Source organism: Rhododendron vialii, chromosome 1a (assembly GCF_030253575.1).
Source record: "Rhododendron vialii isolate Sample 1 chromosome 1a, ASM3025357v1".
NCBI classification, from domain to species: domain Eukaryota; kingdom Viridiplantae; phylum Streptophyta; class Magnoliopsida; order Ericales; family Ericaceae; genus Rhododendron; species Rhododendron vialii.
Genome location: NC_080557.1, coordinates 24251138 through 24253896, shown reverse-complemented (window position 1 = coordinate 24253896; position 2759 = coordinate 24251138). Strand labels below are relative to the sequence as shown.

Sequence of the window (2759 nt, the reverse complement as noted above, 5' to 3'; positions counted from 1 at the left end):
ATGGAACACTTAGAAGATGATGACTTTGAATTACACTATCATCTAGGTAAGGCGAACGTCGTGGCGGACGCATTGAGTAGAAAACCAACACACTTAGCGAGCCTAGCCATACGTGAGTGGAAGATGGTGAACGATTTAGGCCATTATGCTTCGTACTTCGAGGAACTTCACGAAGGGGTTACATTGTGCAATCTCACCATCCAATCGACCTTATCGGCACGAGTAGTGGAGGCTTAACAAAATGATGGAGAAGCGGAGGAACTTCGTACCAAATTCCTTAGCAGGAATGCTTGAGATGGGTGGATGATTCACGCCGACCAAAGTTTACGTTATCAAGGAAAGTTGTTCGTACCCATTTCGTGTCGGGAGGAAATCCTACGAGAGTTTCACCATTCACCTTTAGCCGTCCATCCAGGAGGAACGAAAATGTATCACGACTTGTGTAGGCAATTTTGGTGGCCTGGGATGAAGAAGGACATTGTGATATTTGTGTCCAAGTGTTTGATGTGTCAACAAGTCAAAGCCAAACATCAACGACCTGCGGGAGAACTACAACCGTTGTCGATGGCTGAGTGGAAATGGGAAAATGTGACGATGGATTTTGTTACGGGTTTACCGAGATCGCCGAGGGGGCATGATGACATTTGGGTTATCGTGGGCCGTTTGACCAAAACCACTCACTTTCTACCTATCCATGTTACCGATTCCATGGACACACTTAGTCGTTTGTATATTCGGGAGATTATTCGACTTCATGGGATTCCCGTATCTATCGTGTCTGACAGAGATCCGAGGTTTACCGCACGTTTTTGGCAAAGTTTGCAGGCCGCTTTGGGCACAAACCTCTTGTTTAGCATTGCTTATCACCCACAAACCAATGGTCAATCCGAGCGAACAATTCAGATTTTGAAAGACATGCTTCGGGCTTGCGTTATGGACTTCCGGGGAAATTGGGAAGACCACCTACCGTTAGTCAAATTCGCGTACAACAATAGCTATCAATCGAGAATCGAGTATCGAGATGGCGCCGCATGAAGCCTTGTATGGGAGACTGTGTCGATCACCCGTGTGTTGGACCGAATTGGGAGAGGCTACGTTAGTGGGGCCGGATTTGATCAAAGAAACTACCGAGAGTATGGGATCGATTCGCCAACGACTTTTAGAGGCTCAAGAAAGAACTACCGAACAAGTCAAGGTGATTCGCTTAAGGTTGCTAACCGCTCAAAGTCGACAAAAGAGCTATGCCGACTATCGTCGTCGCCCATTATCATTCGAAGTGGGAGATCACGTGTTTCTTAAAGTATCGCCACGTCGAGGTTTATCACGTTTTGGGAAGAAAGGAAAGCTTTCATCGTGTTATATCGATCCATTCGACATTATCGAGAAAATCGAGGAGGTTGCGTACCGTCTAGCTTTGCCATCGAGATTATCGAATGTGCATGATGTGTTTCACGTATCTATGTTGAAGAAGTACGAACCAGATCTGTCACATGTGTTAGAATAGTCCGAACTCGAATTGGAAGCCGACGCATCATATGGGGAAGAGCCAATACGTATCCTAGACACGCGTGATCAAGTGTTGAAGGGTAAGACGATATCACTAGTGCAAGTATTGTGGAAAAGTCAGGGTAGTGAGGAGTTGACTTGGGAACGAGAAGATGAAGTTAGGGAGAAGTACCCGTACCTATTTCCGGGATAAATCGATGTGAGTGTTTAATATAGAAGTTTCATGCTATTTGACTTGTTGCATAATATTGATAGCCATAAATGTTGCATGCATATGTGATGTACATGTTAGCTAGACATGGTATGAAAAATTTCGAGGACGAAATTTCTTAAGGAGGGTAGAGTGTAAAGACCCGTAATTTCATTTAATAAATTTAAATTGTTTCGTAAAGGATAATTGAAAACATTATATGGATAATTGTTCGAGGGTTTCAATGTGCAAAAGTTTGAAAGATGTGGGTGATTGTGTAGTTTGCATTTATGTGAGTATATACAGAGAGGAGTGTGAGAAACATACTCACACCCCTCACTCTCAATCTCCCGTCCCTCATTCTCTCCTTTCGGCTCTTTCCCTCTCTCTTACCCTATCTCCAAATTTCACCCAATAACCCAAAACCCACTCAAAACTACCTTCAACCTTTCACTCCTACAAGTATTGGAGCTCGTTTCTCGTAAGATTGAGCTCGGTGGAGGCGAATCCCATCCGATTTCAAGCATTGGAACTAGGGCTTGGAAAACCCTTTGATTGATTCTTCAATCTTTGAGGTAGGGAGTTTTAACTTTCAATATATGTTTATGACTTGTTTCTTGTAGCTTGATTCTTGCCATTGATCATCGTCGTCGTCGTTGTTGTTGTTGAACCCATGAAAATCTGTAGAAAATCTGCTCGAATTGAATTGTTATCGATACCATTTGCATTGTTATCGATACCTTTGTATTCCAAAACCCAGAAATCACTTGTCATCAATACCATTTGTCCTTGTTATCGATACCCTTGCGTCTGGAGCACTTCTTAACCCAATGGTATAGATACCATTGTTCAAGGTATCAATACATGTTGCTTATCTCTAGTTTTTTCACTATTTTGCTTCATTTTTCACCGTTTTGGTTTCCAATCACTTCCAACCTACCCAAACACCTCCCAAATGACTCTTAACTTGGTTACTCATATTTTAATGACTTTGTTGAACGTATTCATAACTTCAAAGCTCGTTTGGACATGATTTTACAAGAATCACTTTATGTATCAAAGT

At 42.5% G+C, this 2759-nt stretch overlaps 1 protein-coding gene across 1 annotated transcript; it reads left to right on the top strand.

The window, feature by feature from the left end:
• The first annotated feature begins 1135 nt into the window (after positions 1-1135).
• LOC131329832 (uncharacterized) lies at positions 1136-1699 on the top strand. Its single transcript, XM_058363222.1, has 2 exons — positions 1136-1453; positions 1505-1699. Exons 1-2 carry the CDS (start codon positions 1136-1138, stop codon positions 1697-1699), a joined length of 513 nt encoding a protein of 170 aa, XP_058219205.1.
• Positions 1700-2759: the final 1060 nt, after the last annotated feature.